Genomic DNA, 17,321 nt, shown 5'->3' on the forward strand with positions numbered 1-17,321 from the left:
AAAAAGAATTGGCCATATGGGAAACTTAGGAAATTCTAAGAAATGTCCAACCCATGTTCACACAAGGAAACAGCCCGATGAAAATGTACCACAGAGATTCCAAGAGAGTGACAACCATTAAATCAGAAGAAAGGTAGGAATATTCAGCAATACATATGATTCTGATATACTGGGCATAAAAACTACCCAGTCTACTTCCTGATTGCAAAGAAAATTTGAAGTCTGTATAGTCTATCAGCACTTAACAGTATGGATTTGTACAATTTCATGGAAAGAAAATTAAATCATTTTTTAAAGCTATCCACAGCGAATGTGTTCAATTTTTATCAAAATCTGGACCAATAAAACTTTTGACCACTTATTTTTCAAGCTTGTCATTTATATAATTCCTATTAGAGAGACAAAGATAGAAACAGTACAGACTCTGAGCCAGAGCCTAACAGGCAGAAAGCGACCAGTATTCTATTTAGGAAGGTTTAAAAAAAAAAAAAAAGGCAAAAGGGAGCAAACCACAAATGATCAAATTCAGAACAGACTGAGGACTTAAGCACTTTCTCCTAAGAGTATCAGTTGAGACCAGATAAAATGCATCTCTTTTGCCGGATTCTCCATCAGAAAGGAAAGAAGAAGACTCACAGATGCAGTAATCTACCAAGCCAAAAAGAAGTACACACACACACACACACACACACACACACACACACAAACACACGGTATCATGCTTTTCTTACAGAAAACTGAAAGCACAGAAGCTAGCCTCTGACACTATATGCACAGCCCCCTTCCTCCTAAACTTTTAAAATCCACACCTTAATACCAATCACTACCAATTTCGTCAGTAGTCACAATGAAAAACATTTGTACTCTGTGGGTCAAAACTTACTGAACAGAGTGACAGTCATCAGCTGATAGGTCGGCAGGAGGGAAGCAACCAGACAAAAAGGAACCCATGGGAATACAGAACACTGTAAGTCTCTAATTATCCTTTCTAATTTGGAAGGCCATGAGACCGGCCTGGACATCGCGCCACTGACCCCCTATGAGCCAGAGTGCCTCGTGGCTGTACCACAATGGGAGATGCTACCCTTCGGCTCATTCATTAAAATATTGTATTACATTATCACGGTGCATTACTTCCTGGCTGATCATTTGCTCTTTGGTCAACATTAACTCTTCCGATCAGTCAAAGCACCTGGGACAATTTAACCATTCATTTCCAGAATCAATTTGAGATTTTATAAGAAATCTCAGATTTGACGCTCCAGAAAATTTTTGTTCTGTATTTTCTCCTTTACATACTTTGTCTCTTACTGATATCTCACCCTTAGGTGCCTTAATTTAAAAGCTGCCTTAGATCACTCAGGACCTTGAAAAATTTGAAATCTTTTTATTGGGGAACAGGGAGGGGTGGGACGGAGATTGGAGCATTATCACCTAGGGAACCAGAGGCAACTAAATCACAGGCTTGGAAATATTCCATTATAAGGAAACATAGATTTTCTGAAGATCTATAGTGAGCCTTTTCCAGTCCCTAAATTTACAGAAGCACACACTATCTATCATCTTATATTCTCAGAATCTTACGGGTATAAGAAATCTCACATCAACTTAGTAGCAAATGTGCAACTAGAACCCAGACCTTCTGGCTCACAAACTTTCAATAGGATCATGGGTCAATATAAGAAATTAAATGGGAATTTGGGGGAGTTTTGCAGAAGTGGCAGATAACATGTGAAGGTCAGCAGATGACACAGAAAAAGTTCAGAAATTCAGAACTGCATAAAACTTATGTATAGTACTGAATCATATCAACCCAAATTTTACAATAAAGTACCATAAACATCCCATAAAATAATAAGAAAAAATTCAGATTTTTCTCTGGTACAAAGGGAGGGTCAAAAATCTTCCCAGATTTTCCAAATGGGGAGTAGGGGAGTCCGGCACCCATAACTCTTGTGATGTGGAAGGAATAACTGTACTTACACTCACCTGACCAGTCAACTTGGACCGAGATGCAGAAAGGAAAGTGGGGCTATTGATAAATCAAAGTCAACCAGCACTTATTAAACATCTCCTATGACCCAGGCACTGTGCTAAAGGCTAGGAATATAAAAAAGGCAGAAAACAAATACTGTTTGATCTCAGGTTTCTAAATGAAATAGTAATGAAAACCACTACACCTAAATGAAGAAATCTCTCTACTCCAGAAGACTGCTTGGCCTAGTAGAAAAAAAAACATGGTCTTTGGATTTTAGCACTTGGGTTTGCTATTTATTAGCTGTGGGACTTTGGGTTACTCTCAAACCAAAGCTACCCTTTGGTTTCTTCACCTGCATGGTAAAGAGGTTGGCCCAGATGACCTTTATGGTCCTTTACAGCCAGAGATTCCATGATCCCATTAACAATAATAGCCTGGACATCTGCATGGAGCCCATGGGATGAATTTCTGCCAGACAAGCTAACATGATGCACAGTAAGGAATCAGTAATTGGCGAAGTATTACAATGCACCACCATTCCTGACTTTGTTGGACATTTTGTCTCTCTTTTAGGATCTTTTATCAACTGCAGAATAACCTTTCCAATTTCAAGAAGAAAAAAAGCAGAAAGTTTCCTCTCCTCACCATCTCTTGTGCTCTACTCCAAAACACCCTAATGATTTAGCATTTATGCAGCACACAGAATACACTGAAGGAATCAAGGAAAATACATTGTTCCCCTACCCTCCCTCCTCAAACATGGCCCACTGACATCACTGAACTGTCAGCTTCTCCTGAGTTTGGTAAGCCATCACTGCTGTGGACAAGAGAACCACCAGATATTCCTGGTCTTCCCATGATTTTTAGGTGGTTGTCATTTCAGCGGAGGCCAGGAATTACTACCTTTTTTGGTCAGTCTGGTAAAACCTATGAACCCTTTGTCAGAACAATATTTTTAAATGCATAAAAACGTAAGATTGCAAAGGAAACCAAATATATTGTGACCGTAACAAAAATATTTTTTAAAACAAGTTCCTGGGAATTTCAGTTTTAGGATGACTTTACCAAACTAACAACAGGAAAAAGAAAGAAAAAAATAGCCTCTCAGTACTTTAAATAAAGACTAACAAAACTGGCATTATTTTTTTTACCAGTGAATCCCCCCTATACGTCTTTCTCAAAAAAAACAGTCTTCATCATAAAATTAGTGTGGCTGATTAAAAAAAAAAAACTTGAATTGCACATATATCCATGAGTATACATAATTTTAGGATCATTGAGTGAAAGGTATAAAGAACCTTAGATAGAAACCCCCTTGCCCAATAGTTCAACTCCTTCTTATGAATGAGGAACTGAGGCCCAGAGACACTCAATGACTTTTTCCAAGGTCACAGAGAATGTAAGAAGCAGTCTAGAATACCAATCTGCCTTATTTTCCAATACTTCCCTACAAGTTGGCTATGATGCAGTTAAACTGGACTACTTGACAATCTTTAATCTTCTGCTTTCCTGCTTCTGTGCCTTTGCTCATACCATCCCCTCTTCCCCCCCACCCCAATATGCCCTCCTTTTCCATCTTTACCTGTAAAATTACTGCATCCTTCAAGCCTGGTTCAAATGCTACTTCTCATAGGCCTCACACCTAAAACTAATCTTGCCATCTGTTGAACTCACATAAAACACCATTTATCCTTCTAACGACATTTACAACATACTTTACAATATCATGGTTACCTGTGGCGATGCTTTTTCTCTCCTACTAAATTCCAGGCCCCTTGAGGGTAGAAATTATGCTTTATAAAGTTTTTATATCCATCCTCTCTCATTCCAGGTTCTCAAATATGTCCTGAATTAATATTCAATTAATTTAATTATGTTTAATTAAAGTTCATTAAAACACCCATTTAAAATGTGAATGAAATATCAGTCTGTGTCTCAATATCATTTGTAAATTGGCTTAGTTCTCATGAGCAGGACACTTCTAAAATCACAAGAATATATATTTAGAGCTAGAAGGAGCCTTAGAGATACTACAGCTCAGAAAAGTATAGGGACTTGCCCAAGGCCACAAGTAGTGGCCCAACAAGGATTTGAACCCAGAGCCTCTTTTCACATTATCTAACTGCCTCCTCAATAGGAGAGGACAAAGTTGCAAAGATTTATTTAATTTACAGGAAATTTTTACTCCTGGTTAGAACTGTGAATTTCTTTCCCACAAATCAATCTTTCCAGCACTGTATTATTTCTCATACCCCAATCCTCAAGAAATATTTAAATCATCCTTCGATCATTTTTCAAGTCCCTCTAAGTTATCTTTCTCAACTGCCTCTGATGCCCATCATAAGAAGAGTCTGCATTCCACTTATGAAATTACCCAATTTTTTTTTTTTGCTTTTTGGAGGGCAGTTGGGGTTAAGTGACTTGCCCAAGGTCACATGGCTATTTTTTGTGTTAAGTGTCTGAGGCTGGATTTGAACTCTGGTTCTCCTGACTTCAGGGCCGGTGCTCTATTCACTGCGCCACCTAGCCACCCCAGAAATTACCCAAATTTTAAGAAAGGAAAAGGAGAGAATTTAAGAAGGTAAATGTATAATTTTCCAATTTCATTTACACAGACCTCCCTTTACTACCTCCTTCAAAAGCAAAGCACATCACGTCACTACTCAGAGAGTCAAAGACTGGACCCTGAATATCTCACAAGAGTCAACAGTAAGATGTAGTGGTTTGAAAGTTGATTTTAAAGCCAGGAAAAAGTGGGTTCAGGTCCTGCCTCAGATACATGCTGGCTGGGTGACTGTTAATAGTAATGGAATTTAAAGATCCCCTGTATTGGCTTGGGTTTTGTATTGATTGTATTAAAACACAGAGCTTCTGAATCCCACTTGTGGGATGGACTTGTTGACATGAAAAGAGAGGGCCGAACTGGGAGGAGCTGGTGACGTGATTTAGAAAGACACAAACAGGGAGAGAGGCAGAAGAATTTTTTGGAAGCAGCATCATGCAGGCAGAAACGGAGAGGATTGCTGAGGGCCAGTTTGAACTGCCCAGGACTTTTGAGAGCTGCCACCCAGAGCGGCCAATGACTGAGGGACACGGCTGCTGTGCTGGTACTTTGTCTGTCTGTTTTGATGTTGTTTTGCCAGATCCGTTCACTGGTGAAGGCCAATGCTGTTGTTGCAGAGGTTCTGGAACCTGGCTGTTGGTTCACAAACCCTGAAGAAGGATTTTCTTGTTGTATGTTTACAGAAATCCTGGAAGAGGGTTTTGCTAATGTTTTCAGGGGTCCTAGAACTGTTCTGCAGACAGAGAATGAATTAATGAGGACACTGGCAATGTATCTTGTGGCCTTGCTAAGCTTTGTCTCCCCAGGAACAAAGATTGCTGAGAACTTGGCTTGGGTCAAGATGAAGAAAAGACCTCTTTTTGGGTACTAAATGCTGTGTTTAAGCTTGTTGTAACTCTGGGGTAGATGGCCTTTTTAGTTGTGATCAGGGGTGGGGATCTTTTGACTTTTTTGTGCTTTGTGATTGAGTAAATGAATGTACTGCCTAGGGGTGGAGTAGCACTTAGAAGAGGGTCTTTGGGACTGACTAAATGAATTATAATGTCCAGGGGTGGAGTAGTACTTGGGAATTATTGAATTATACTTGGTGAATCCTGTATTTTGAATTATGCTATATTTTGATTTTCTCTGTTCTTAATTTGTCACTGAATAAAATGGAGAGCCTCTATGCTGGTATTTTGAACCTTGGGAAGTTGCCTTTACTTGGCATTACAGTGATCCTGGACAAATCACTTGATCTCATGTGCTTGCTAAGTTTCGAAGTATGAAAAAGAATACTTTTTGTATTGGTAAAGAGAGTTTCTTCACCAGGATGAACTATGATGAAATTGTAGGCCCTAACTTTACCCTAGTACCTCACAAAGCCCACTACACAAAAGATTTAACAGATCTGCTCTAACAATCTAACAAGCTATTATCCAGAAAAGTAAGACAGCCTTGAGCAGGGAGTCAAGAGTGAGAGGAAATGGGTTCTCTTCCAGGACCTGCCACCAATTTGATTGTTCACTCAACCTCTGTGTCTCACTGATGTGCCTGTAAAAAGGGTATAATAAAGCAAGGAGATGAAACCTATACAGCATTAATGGGAAAGGTGCTATGTCACTGTCTGTAACAGCAAAACCACTAGTACTCCTGTTTTTAAATCAGCTAGATTAGGAAAAAACCCAAGAAATTTTTTTGGGTCTAGTTCATACTTTGGACATTGGAAATAATTTCTTTATAGATGTCTGTTAAATTGAGCAACTAAACTTTTATAAATTATGATATTTCCATAAAAATTATTTCACTTTCATAGAATGGCATATTTAGACATATAGGGGACCTAACTGATGGTCTAAGATCCACTCAACTCCCTTCCCCCCTCCATTTCACAATTGAGGAAAACGAGGCCCAGAGAGGGAAAGGAATGTGTCCCAGGCCACATAGGAAGTATGAGATTTACTGATGGGGAAGGATTGCTAAACTGGGAGAGACTGCTAACATGTTAGATGGTAAGAGTCACAACAAGAATGTTAGAGATACAAATGTAAACCCTTCAGTTTGGGTTTTTAAAAAATTAGTTTTCAGGGCAATTAGGTTGTGCAGTGAATAGAGCACCAGCCCTGGAGTAAGGAGGGCCTGAGTTCAAATCCATCTAGACTTACTTAACACTTACTAGTTGTGTGACCTTGGGCAAGTCACTTAACCCCAATTGCCCTGCCTTTTCCTGCCCCCCTCCAAAAAGACAAAACAAAACAAAAATAGCTTCCCCAGTACAGAATGGGGGAAGTCTGACAAGACAGCAATTCATCTGAAAATGATATGGGAATTCTGATGGATGGCAAAAGCCCAATGCAACTGTAATATTGCAGCAAAAAAAAAAAAAAGGTACTGTGCTCCTAAGCTGCATTAAGGAGTCCCAGAGGCCATAACTATAGTCCTGCTGTGCGTTCTGTTCCCAGCCCTGACCACATTCTACCTGGAATACTGTGGAATTCTGGGGACTGCATCTTAGAAAGGATGCTGATAAGTAGAGAGTGTCCACTGGAGAACAGCCAGGATTGTGACCTACATAAGTGTGATCATGTCACATAAAAATAGACTGGAGGAATTGGGAATGTCTCCCTAGAAGAAGAAAAGACTTAGGGAAAGGAGGTCAGTAAAAGTAATCTTAGGCATGTGGTACAGGAGGGGATTTCTTGTTCAGGACTACAGGTTAGACTAGATCAGAGATGTCAAACATGCATGTGGCCCACAACACTCCCAAGGGCAGCCTGATCCAGATTAAAATGCAATTGAGAAATATCTAACAAGAGAAAATAAATTTATAAGGAAACATAAATAACATGACATTTTAAAACCAAGACAGTAATGCAGCCAGCAGTGATCTTTACGAATGGATGGGTGGCCCCTATTTCTTTAGGAGTTTGACACCATTGGTGCTTGGAGGTGACGTCAGAGAATCCTGCCAGTTCTGAGATTCCACAAAACGCCAGAACAAAGATCTGAACACTCCCAATCTGGGGCTCTTTGCACCACTACTGGGATACCATTTCTGGTTAAAAATCAAATCAGCATCATTGAGGTAATAAGAGGAGAGATTCCAGGAGCAAAGAATGAGCACCACATACCTAGACCCAGCTTCTCAGTTTTACTTCTAGTAGAGGAACCAGGCAGTAGTTGGCAGAAGCTGGAGCTAAACCCAGGTCCTCTGCCTCTAAATCTAGCAATGCTTACATGACATCACACTGCCTTCCTCCCAAAAGCAAAGGGGCATGACTCATTTTTCTATAGCATCCTAAGGTTTACAAAGTACTAACCTCTAAACATCCCTTGGAGGTAGACTATGCAGGGACTTTTCTCCCCATTTTACAAATGAGGAAACTGAAAGTGACTTGCCCTAGAGTACATAAAGTAGCTGTGAGCACCTCATTGAGGGCAGCAATGTCTCTTTCCTTTCTTTGTAGTCCCAGCACTTAGCACAGTGTTTGGTAAATAGCAAAGTGCTAGCTAGGCCTAGAGCCTGGGCAAGTCACTTCACCCTGTCTGCCTCAGTTTCCTCAACTATAAAATGAGCTGGAGAAGGAAATGGCAAACCACTCCAATGTGCTTGCCAAGAAAACCCCAAATGGGATTGGTCATGAAGTGTCAGATACAAAATCTGAACGACAACAATATTGGTAAACAATAGGCATTTAAATACTTCTAGACTCACTGACTGACTGGTTATTAGGGCCAGGATTGGAACCCAAGTCATCTGACTCCACAATCAGTGCTCCTTCCGCTATAGAAACCCGTTCCACATTGTGACTTTCCCCATCAAGGTTTCGATATATCTCGGTTGAGCATAAGAAATTAAATGGGAATTTGGGGAGTTTTGCAGAAGCTACAGACACTATCCCTCAAGGTCAGCAGACAACACAGAGCCTATGACCAAATACTTAATCCAAATTTTACAGTAACTTACTGTAAACACCCCATTAAAGAAAAAGAACAAATTTAGACTTCTTCACTGGTATCAAGGAAGGGACAAAAAATTTTACAAAGATTTTCCAGACCGTGGGGAGCCATCCCCCAAGATGTGGAAGGGATAACCGTACAATATGTTGCCCTCTCCAAAACAAAGGCCCTTATTCTGCCTCTCTTATTGACCCTCCTAAGAATCCTGTGAGGCCAATGGATTCTGGACGACAAATGGGGAGGGCAGGTGGATGGATAAAATCAGGAATATGGGCATTTTAATTTTCTAAGAGTTCGTATTTTTATGTTTCAGACAGTCTCAACATCACAAAATTTGTTAAAGATGCCAACTGTGGGTATGTCTATTCTGATTTGTAGTATCTGGGTCCCAAGCATCCTGGCCCAGGGAGGGGGCCCTCAGTGTCACTGTCTCATTCCCCTTTCCTGGCTCCACATGTCTACTTCCTAAGTCCTGCAGAGGAATGCTTTAATGCAGGCAAAATAAAAGGCCTGCTCATTGATTTCTTTAAAAATTCATGGAAACATCTATATTAATGATTTGGTAAACTTTTTTTTCTTTAAAAACATACATACATCAACTCTGAATTTAAGCTACTTAAAAGCTGGACTTTTAAAGCTAGACAGATGCACAGACCTAGAACCTGTGAAAATATCAGATTAAAAAGTAAAAAATAAAAAAATATACATATTAAAAGATACTATAAAAAGAAAAAAAAGATAATATAGCACTAGGCTGAAAGTCAAAGAGTTTGGGGAGGTCTTTGAATGGGCTTTCCCTTTTTGGCTGCATTAACAGACTGATTGATCAGGGAAATGCTGCAGACAAAAAGGGTTTCATCAAGGCATTTGACATAGTCTCTGAAAGTATCTTCGTGAGTAAGATGAAGAGATGCAGGACAGATGATAGTAAATTTTGGTGGGTACAGAACAATAAGACTCAAAAGACTTTTGATTAATGGATCAATGTCATCCTGAATGGAGACAAGAGAAACATCAAAAGGCCATGCTCATGAAGCTATCCTATTGCAGTAGTAACAGATATGGATGAAGATGTAAGTGGTGTTCTCATCCAATGGGGGGCGGGGAGGGTAACAGAACACAATGGATGAGGTCTAATACAATAAAATTTAATAAAATATCTTTAATAAATAAATAAATATTATTAATAACAACTCCCATCCTTAGTTTGAAAAATCAATTATACAAGTACAAAATGGGAGTGATTGGACTAGATGGAACACTATGTAATGAAACTTAGTAATGTCACGTGGCAAATAAAAAAGCTAATTTAATCTAAGACTATATCTATTAATATACTCTTATTAATATAGAAGTATAACATCAAAATGAGAAAGACATATACTCTGTCCTGATCAGACCACAACTAGAGTACCATGTTTAGTTCTTGGGTCACATATTTTGGGAAGTATCCTGACGAGTCAGATCACCTCCAGAGGGACATGATCAATATATTTAAATATTTGAAAGGCTGTCATACTGAAGTCAGATTAAACTTGTTCTGTTTATCCCCAAAGGAAAGAACTAGGATAAGTCAATAGAAGTCATAAGGAGATAAGAAAATCTTCCTGTCCCAAAAGTGGAATGACTTTCCTCAGGAGGAACTATGTATGTTCCTTGAAAGTGAAATGCAGGGATTGGATGATCACTTGTTGGGAATATTTCAGGTAAGGGTTTGAATTAGATGACACATCAGTTCTGAAATTCTATGGTTCTGTGACTTGGGTCCTACTCCTGGTTCCATTAAGTAGCCATTCAACAGTGGGCATGTCTCCTCCTCTGTAAAATGGGAGACGCAAGGCAATACTATGAAAAGTGCTCTGCCACTAAAGTCAGAGGAAGCATGTTTTCACCTCTTCCCTGATAGGTACTGCATGGGGGACACTAGGCAACTCAGCTCCCTGGGCCTCAGCATCCTCATCTGTGAAATGAGGGGGCTGAGATTAGCCTCCAAGATACCTTCCAGCACTAGCTCTGATTCATTCTATGAGAGGGCTGGAATTAGATGATCTCTAAAATCTCTTAGCACCTAATCACTAGCATGTGCATATGTGTGTATATATGTATCAGTGACATTAGGAAATCTGAGTAGTGTGTGTGTGTGTGTGAGAGCGAGCGAGAGAGAGAGAGAGAGAGAGAGAGAGAGAGAGAGAGAGAGAGAGAGAGAGAGAGGAGAGAGGGAGAAAGAGAGAGACAGAGAGAGATTCCAGTCTTTAAATGTTTTGGCAGCTTTAAACTGTGTCCTAGTTTCAATTTTCATACTTCCAGGTATTCAAAAGATTTTATGTACTTTTGGAAATTAATTAATTATCAAATCTCTTAGAGAGAAAAAACTGACACCATTTCCAAAGATACACACACACACACACACACATATTAAAAAAAAAAAAGAACCCTTAGACTGCTCTATAAGTAGTTAAGCTACCCACTGCTAAGAGAATTCAAGGGGAGGCTGAATGACCAGCTGTCAGGGGTGTTGTTGAAAGTATCCCTATATTGGGTGAACAGTTGCACTCAATGACCTTTAATGTCCCTTTCAAGTCTGAGATTCTATGGAACATTCTTAAATGGATTGACAGAAGCATGTGTAGACAAGTACGGCTGCTCCTGGTTTTCTGACCTAACTAGGAGACTGCTTTACCTCCCAACACTCTACTGCTGATCACTCCTTTTTGCTATGGTTTTGTAGCAAATACATTTTCTCTCTGCCACTGGATGCTGGAGCACTCTGCCTCAGTCACTCTTCAGTCTTTGATTAAACACCACTCCATTCATCCCAGAAACCCAGGTTACCCTGCACACTGGAGGGACCAACGTGCAAACCCTGCTTATGAATATTTATCCAGTGCTCTATAGCTGATCAACAAGATGCACTCAAATAGAAGGGTCAAACATGTAGCCCATGGGCCACATTTGGTCCACAACATTCCCAAGTGTGGCCCAAACCAGACTAAAATGTAATTGGGAAATATTTAACAAAATAAATAAAAATACAAGAAAACAGATAATTTTGAAACTAAGTTGATATGTGTCCCACAGAGATCCTTAGGGATGACTTAGTAGCTCCCTTCTCTATTTGAGTTTGACTTTATTAAGAGCCTACTGGGTGCCACACACTATGTTAAGTGCTTTAAAAAAAATTCATTTGATACAACAACTGGGTACCATTATTATCCCCATTTTACAGCTGAGGAAACTTAGGCAAATAAGAGGTCAAGTGACTTGCCCAGGGTCACAGAGCTAGTAACTATCTGAGGCTGGATTTGAATTCAGGTCTTCCTGACTCCACACCCAGTATTCTATCCACTGAGTCACCTTTTTCCATTCCAATATCCTCTGCTTTTTCATTTTCCAATTAAATGACATGGGCCTCAACTTGTAAAAGACTACTACACTTTCCGATGTTGACTGGATAAAAGATTTGGTGAAAATGATCACGCTCTTTTAGAGTACACCTGTGGTCATAACGGGAGACTGAAAAATGGGCTCCATGGAGAACTATATACGGCAGTTAAATTAACTATTTAACATCCAACTCCATTTCCTCTACCAAAAGATATACTAAAAATGTTATTGTTTGTTAATTCTATGTCAAGAACTACATTTTTGTGGTTTAGGGAAGGGGGGGATGAAGGGGGAGAGGGAAAGGAAGAGGAAGAGAGAGAGAGAGAGAGACAGACAGACAGACAGACAAAGAAAGGAGAGAAAAGTGAGATCTGGACTTGTAAATTCATTGGTTAGGGAAATCCTGGAGCAGAAACACCCTCCACAAAACTGATTGCAACTCTTCTGTAACTTACAGCCTTAAGAAGTAGCTTGCCCATGGTTGTATGGTGATTATTTTAAGTCAAGTCAACAAGCGTTCACTGAGCACTCATTATAAGCCATGCACTATGCTAAGGGAATACAAAGAAAGGTAAAAACAATCCTTCCCTCAAGGAGCTTACATTCCAATGTGTCAAAATTCAGGACGTGAACATAGGTCTTACTGATTCTATGCCTAGCCTTCTATTTCTTGCCCCATAAAACCTTTCTTTTTTTTCTATAAGATATATACTTATCACTTTATAATTACATTGCATAAATTTGTAAAATGCATTTTGCTTTTATTAGCATTCATTTTTTTTTTAAAGCAATCGGGATTAAGTAACTTGCTCAAGGTTACACAGCCAGTTATTATTTCTGGGTGTGGTGCTGAGTATCTGAGCCTGGATTTGATCCAGGTCATCCCGACACTGGAGCCAGTGCTCTTACTCGCTGAGCCACCTGGCCACCCCTAAGCAATTGGGGTTAAGTAACTTGCTCAAGGTTACACGGCCAGGTGTTTCTGGGTGGTTGCTAAGTGTCTGAGCCCAGGATTCGATCTCCAGGTCTTATCAACACTGGAGCTGGTGCTCTCACTCGCTGTGCTACCCGGCCGCCCCAAGCATTCATTTTTTTAAATTTTCAGTTACAAATTCTCTCCCTTCCATACCCATTGAGAAAGCAAATAAGATCATACTCAATTTACATGAAGTCATGCAAAACATATTTCCATATTAGCCCTATTACAAAAAAAGCAAAAAAAATAAAGAAAGCAAACAAATATGTTCCAGTAAGCACTAAGAATTCATCAGTTCTCTATCTACATATGGACAGCATTTTTCATCATGAGTCCTTTGGAATTATCTTGGATGTACATTGTATTGATCAGAGGATCTAAGTGTTTCTTTATTATCTATAAAATGTTGCTATTACTGTGTTTTTCTAGTTGTTTATGACCAGATTTTTCTGAAACCACCCCCTTCATCATTTCTTAGAGAACAATAGTACTCCATCACAATCATATACCACAACTTGTTAAGCCATTTCTCAACTAATGGCCATCCCCTCAATTTCCAAATCTTTGCCACCACAAAAAGATATTTTTGTACATATACAACCTTTTACTTTTTCCTTGATCTCTTTTGAATACAGATCTAATGGCAGTTTGGCTAGGTCAAGGTATGCACTGTAATGCCTTTCAAACATCATTTATAATCCTACAAATAATACAGTCATGTAAAGTTGCCCTATGGCATGAGACTGATTAGGAAAGCCACAATGAAAGTCTTATGATGCAGAGTTGATCTGATCTGTAGAAAATCTTAGGTTTTTTTTCCAACCATCTTAAAATCTTTTCCCTCTCTACTCACATTCATTTATTTCAGTGCCTACAATTAAGAACTTTGCATCAATTAAAAAAAAAACTGATGAACATCAGTGACATCTCTATCCCTTCTTGTAAAAATGGTAAAGAATACCTGAAGTATACATACAGATACAAATATCAGAGGGAAAAAGACATAGAATTGGTCTTTACAAGGGGAGGACGCTTACTCCTAAATAACTGATGGCTGGCCATACAGTCCTTGTGCAATTTGGCAGGGACTGTGAACAATTTTCCTTGATTTAAGATTTGCTCCAATGCCTCATCACAAAGAAATGGGTTCTCAAAGACCATGCCAAGGGCACTCGAGACCTGGCAGACCCCATCATGCTGAAAAGTCTTCCAGTACTGCCCAGGAACAGATTCCATTTCTGTTTCTGACTTCCAAGAACCAACCTAGCCAAATCAGAGGCTCATCCCCAGAAGCCTGGCCACCAGGAGACTTTTTTTTTTTTGGCTGCAGTCTACACTGGTGGACCTATACAGAAATCACTGATCTTCTAAACTGAACTGTTTTCTGCAGTTCATTAAAACGAATCCTGGATTTAGTATCTGGAAGACCTCAGTTCAAATCACAAGTAAGTGTTGACACTGTGAGAAATTAAGTGACTGACCAATGGCCAGACACCTAGTGTCAGAGGCAAGATTATAGCTTTAGAGCTAGAAGGAATCTTTCAAGTCTAGAATCACAGAATTTAAGAGCTAGAGGGAGGGGTGGCTAGGTGGTGGGTGCAGTGAATAGAGCACCAGGCCTGGAATCAAGAGGACCTGAGTTCAAATCCGGCCTCAGAAAGTAACACTTAACTAGCCATGTGACCTTGAGCAAGTCACTTTTATAATTACATTGCATAAAATTTGTAAAATGCATTTTGCTTTTATTAGCATTCATTTTCTTAAATTTTCAGTTACAAATTCTCTCCCTTCCATACCCATTGAGAAAGCAAGTAAGATCATACTCATTTTACATTTGCCCTGGCTTCGCCCTCAAAAAAAAAAAGAGAGCTAGAGATCCAACTTCCTCCTAACCCAGCCCCTGCCCTTGATTCCAAACTGAGTGCCCTTTCCATTGTAACATGGTGTCTCTATTATGTAACTTGCAATTTATCTCCTAGACCCCAAAAGTTCTCCTCAACTTATCTGACTTTGTGAACATTTATTATTGCTGTGGTTCAGTTGTTTCAGTTGTGTCTAACTTTCCACAACCCCTTTTGGGGTTTTCTTGGCAAAGACACTGGAGTGGTTTGCCATTTCCTTCTCCAGCTCATATTATAGATAAGGAAACTGAGGCAAACAGGGTTAAGTGACTTGCTCAGTGACAGAGCTAATCGTGTCTGAGGCAGATGGGGTAACTTCAAAAGGCAGTATTTAACATTCTACTCTGCAATCATTCGCAAACCATGCCTCTTGCCCCCTGCCATCTTCTTCATCTCCCATCCCACAGGAACTCTGACTGTCCCTAGACACCCAGACACTGATAGGTAAGCTTCCACCTCATCTTTTCCTGAATGAGTCCACCATGCCACCTTCCAGACACTGCCCAACAATGTCCACATGTGCATGCTACTCCCTTTCTCTCATTGGAATGTCAGCTCCTTGAAGACAGGAACTGTCTTACTTGTCTGCATTTCTGTCCTCAGTGCTTAGCAACAGTGACTGGTACATAGTAAGCAACTTATAAATGCACTTTAATTCATTCAAAGGACAGCTAGGCAGCACAGTGGATAGAGCACCAGGCCTGGAGTCAGGAAGACCTTTCTTCCTGAGTTTAAATTCAGCCACGGATACTTACTAATTGTGTGACCCTGGGCAAATCTCTTAACTCTATTTGCCTCAGTTTCCTCATCTGTAAAATAAACGGTAAACTACTCTAATGTCACTGCCAAGGAAACTCAAAATGACTAAACAACAAACAATTCATTCCAAGACTCCTATCTACAGCTATATCTATTCTATTGCATAATCATCATAAATAAATATTTGTTCAATGTCCACTCCACAAGTGGCAGTCCAGTGTAATCTGCCCACCTAATCACCCCTTGCAAAGTTGCCAGTGCTACTTAACTATTCCTCCCACAACCCCATCCGACAAGAGCTGTTTAATGTGCCCTTTTCCTGACAAGAACCCAGATTTTCTTTCCTCATTTATATCATCAGACTGGCACAATATACTTTGACTTCCCATTTCCCAAATTCCCAGTGAGAAAATGGCACAGAGACAAAACACAGTAATATATATGAGACAGAGAGATAAGTGTTACCTTCCCCAGAAAGCCATGTCGGGGGTGCCCTTTCTGTAGACAGAGTCATCAGCCTCATTCGTCCCATTGGTGATCTCTCCAGGATAGCCCATGATTATCCCACCATCAGCAGAGACACTGAGGACATCTTGCTGTGGCCCTGAAGTCCTCTCTAAGAACTGACTGCCTTCTTTGATGCGCTGTTGGATCATAGGCGTAAGAGGCATTTCAAAGCTGAAATAGCTATCAGGTTCTGAATATAAAGTCTCCAACGACTCTGCACTGTAGTATAAAGAAGTATTATCCAGAATGGTTTCAAATTGAGAGCTGTATACATCAGTTGAATCCTCTGTATACCCAGGCCCCAGAACATCATCTTCTTCTCTGGTTGATTCCTCTTGCTCAATGTTCCTAGGGGGGAAAAAAAACAAACAAACAAGAGTTAACATTTTCAGTAATCCATTTTAAAAAAAAATAATTACCTACTCAATGCACCACAGTACCAATGAAAACATTCTGAAAAAAAAATACTAGGTGAAATCCCTAGATGCCTTTAATAATATGCTGTCTGGGGAAGGGAAATATCATAAAATGCTTTAAAAATTAAAATGCTTATAAAAATGACTTTTAAAAAAAAATCTTAAGCTAAGATACCTTGTAGGTATCTTCAATTCAACATATCCAAAACAGATCATCATCCTTCCCACTTCTAAATTTCTCTATTGCAGTCAAGGGCACCACCATTCTTCCAGTCACCCTTGATTCCTCACTTTTACTCAGCCCATATAGCCAATCCTTGCAAACACTTGCAATTACTATCTTCACAGCATATCCAGTATACATACCGTTGTTTCTCCACTCACACAACAAACACTGTAGTTTAGGCCCTCCTCACCTCTAGCCTAGAATATTTCATTAACCTTCTAATCATTCTCCCTGCCTTGGCCCCCAGTCTATTCCAATCCATCCTCCACTAAGCTGCCAAGGAGATTTTTCTAAAACATAGAATGACCATGTCATCTCCCTCAGTAATGAGTTCTAGAGACTCCATGTTACCTCCAGGGTCAGATTATATATCCATATATATCTATATCTGACATAGATACACACACACACACACACACACACACACCCCTTTGTTTAGCATTTAAAGCTTTCCATGGAGAGAAAAGCACAGAGATAGATATAAAGAGAGAGAGAAGTAAATACCTATGTCTACATCATCTATATATCTACAACTATATCAATAGTAGATGGAAGGTGATAAAGATATATACATATATCTTATATATACTTATTTATATGATATCTTCATTAGAGTACACATTCTTTGACGGCTGGGACTGATTTTGCCTGACTTTGTGTCTCTAGCCCTGA

At 39.6% G+C, this 17,321-nt stretch overlaps 1 protein-coding gene across 16 annotated transcripts in view; it reads right to left on the reverse strand.

The window, feature by feature from the left end:
* The window catches only part of PSD3 (pleckstrin and Sec7 domain containing 3), an 804,858-nt gene that overhangs the window by 417,272 nt on the left and 370,265 nt on the right, over positions 1-17,321 (reverse strand). For all 16 annotated transcript variants that reach the window (XM_069075744.1, XM_069075743.1, XM_069075746.1 and 13 more), the window contains one exon: positions 15,966-16,355. In XM_069075744.1, coding sequence (XP_068931845.1) covers positions 15,966-16,355 — 390 coding nt within the window. The remainder of the gene's footprint in view (positions 1-15,965; positions 16,356-17,321) is intronic.

Source organism: Petaurus breviceps, unplaced genomic scaffold (assembly GCF_028583685.1).
Source record: "Petaurus breviceps papuanus isolate PSGF00001 unplaced genomic scaffold, PetGlider_PUasm1.0 90919, whole genome shotgun sequence".
Taxonomy (NCBI): Eukaryota; Metazoa; Chordata; class Mammalia; order Diprotodontia; family Petauridae; genus Petaurus; species Petaurus breviceps.